Consider the following 2,706-nt stretch of genomic DNA (forward strand, 5'->3'; position numbering starts at 1 on the left):
AATAAAGCCATAAGTGATGTTCTTTTTTAACACTAGGTAATTGATTGTGAACATTTGAGGAACATCATATACCTTTTAGAACAAAGGTTTCTTCATTGTCAAGTAAACTGAATGATTTTTTCGTTCCCAGGACCAATAATGAATATTTGGAGAATGATCTTATAACAAAAATCTGTTAGCTGGGTAGTAATTATATATTGTATCTTAATTGATTGTAGCTATGTGAAGGTGAGTATTGTTTTGCTATCATTTTTGTTTTGTTTTGTTTTTGTTCTTAGTGCGTCATTTCATTTAGACATTTTGCATGGGTTCCAAAGAAATGGACAGGCGGTGCTATTTAAATAAGCGGTACTCATTCTACCACAGCTCATATTTGAACACATAGTGTAATGCAACTGTAAGAAGGTGCATAATGGAATCAGACATTTATTATGTATGTTTTGAAAAAAGAGATACTAAGGGCACTCCTGGACCTCCAACACCAAGTCGCCACCAGGATGAAGGAAAAGCTCGAAAGTGCAGTAAGTAGTACATTTTCTAAAGCGGAGATGAAAGTTTATATGGAGGAGCTGAGAAACGATTGAGGAACTGAGCTGAAATTTCTCTATGAACAATAAAACTTTGTATATGAAATGCATCAACAGAATTTTTTCATCATATTTTCTTGTTTGCATATATAAATTTCGGATGATTGTCATTGAAAATGAACATTCAAAAGAACACTCTTTAAAAAGCCCTTTCAATTACTTACAATGTCACCTAAAATGTTGATTTTAGGTGTTATATCTTATAATATAGACTGTATTTTTGGATTAATTGATATGGGTGTTTTCTCTGTGTTTGTCAGGAGGAAGCAGATGTTTGGTGTTGATGACAGTGTGTCTCGGGCTCATTTGTGTTCTTCTGCTGGCCGACAGCAGTACATCAGTTTTGCAGTACATCATGATCACAGCAGACAGAGACCTCTTAAAGACCTACAAGAACACAGCTGAAGAGTTCAATCAGACTATCAACAGATTACAGAAGAGTTACACTGATCTAATGAATGAAAAACACCAACTGCAGAACAACTTCAGCTCTTTGAGTCAGAAGAATCTGGAGTTAGAAAGCAGAGTCGCGTTTTTGAGTGATGATCTAACGGACGCTTATGAAAAAGGTTGGTACAGATCTGTTTTTATGATCTGTTTTTCACCCTTATTTTTATTCTTTTTCAAAAGTGTGTTTCTGTTAGGATATCAGTGGGGTTCAGGTTGGTTTTTCATATCCAACGGGTCGAAGAACTGGTTTGACAGCAGGCAGTACTGCAGAGATCGAGGAGCTGATCTGGTCATTATCAACACTGAAGAGAAGCAGGTGAGTTTGTGTGTGTGTCTGTTCATGAATGAGAGGAAACACACTTATTCCTGTTTTTATTCACACAGAGGTTCATAACTTCATTAGTACGTGACAGAGTGTGGATTGGTTTGACTGACATACAGCAGGAGGGAAGCATGAAATGGGTGGATAATTCACCACTGAAACAAGGGTAAGTGATACAAATCACTGTGTATTTATTTCAGTTTTGTGTTTCTTCCACAACCACAAGCATAAATAAATTATATTAATAGAAAATTAATACTCTCTCTTTTGCTTTTCTACTCCAGCTTATTTTGCTACTGTGATTATTGTTGATTCATGCATTTTGGGGTTATGAATAATTGAAAATCTGATGCATGTTATTCAGGTTTTGGTATTCAAGTAACCCGGACGACAACCAAAGAGCTGAGAACTGTGTTGAACTGAATCCTGGCTGGGGCTGGAATGATCGTCCCTGTTTCGACCTGATAAAATGGATTTGCGAGAAATAGGGTTCATCGCATTTTTTGGTGTTTTTGCCTATATTAATTAATAGAATCTGTCAAAGTGTGATCACATAATTTCTGATTGAGGTTTATGGTCTGCTACTTTCATTTTATATAAACCACTTTCATGATATCAATTTCGTTTGATAATTTTCTGTAATGTAGACAATCAAGAGTGTTTATTCAGATGTAGAGAAATGTCATTATTTTCTTATTGCTTTAATGAAGTCACAATGTCCTCTTCCGCATGGTGTGAATGAGATGAATCTGGCACAGCAAACTTCTGATGTGTCCATGTCAATATGACCTTATTCTATCTGTTATCATGCATTAGCAAGTGTTGAGATGAAACTACAGGAGTCTAAAGTGTCCCAGATTACCAGAGTTCGCCTGATTATTCTGATATTGAGTGTCTGTCAAACTGCTTTTGAGTAGAATTGCTTTCTCTTTTGAATAAAAAAGACAATTACCATAGTAAACACACCACATTTTGTTTGTCTGCTTTCTTGAACTTGATGTGTGACTATGGAGAGTAACACTGAATCAGTTTATGTTAATGGAGTTAATGAGATAATTAAGAGATGAATTGAGGGATTATTGAGCATTATTGAAGACACCTGATGATAATGAGCAGAATCACTGAAAGAAAGAGAAATACTTAAACAAGTTGTCCCATGGACCCCAGATAAGCTGCCCATTCTGCACCCCATGTGGGCTTTAGTAAACATAGCTTTAGTAAATAGTAAATTAGTAAATACAGCACCTGAATAACATTCTTAATAATTTAGTATAATTGCTTATATTATTCATGTATACATTATTTTGTATTATGTCATTTGGTTTTCATTATTATAACCTACAATGG

At 35.1% G+C, this 2,706-nt stretch overlaps 1 protein-coding gene across 1 annotated transcript; it reads left to right on the forward strand.

Moving 5' to 3' along the window:
• Positions 1-412: 412 nt before the first annotated feature.
• Positions 413-2,317, forward strand: LOC307124219 (uncharacterized protein; the record flags this gene model as incomplete). Its single annotated transcript, XM_079813268.1, has 5 exons — positions 413-521; positions 848-1,156; positions 1,232-1,353; positions 1,422-1,525; positions 1,724-2,317. The coding sequence occupies 5 exons, from the start codon at positions 413-415 to the stop codon at positions 1,845-1,847; spliced, it is 768 nt and encodes a 255-aa protein (XP_079669394.1). The 3' UTR covers positions 1,848-2,317.
• Between the last annotated feature and the right edge of the window lie 389 nt (positions 2,318-2,706).

This window comes from Gobio gobio (assembly GCF_949357685.1).
Source record: "Gobio gobio genome assembly, chromosome: 3".
Lineage (NCBI taxonomy): Eukaryota > Metazoa > Chordata > Actinopteri > Cypriniformes > Gobionidae > Gobio > Gobio gobio.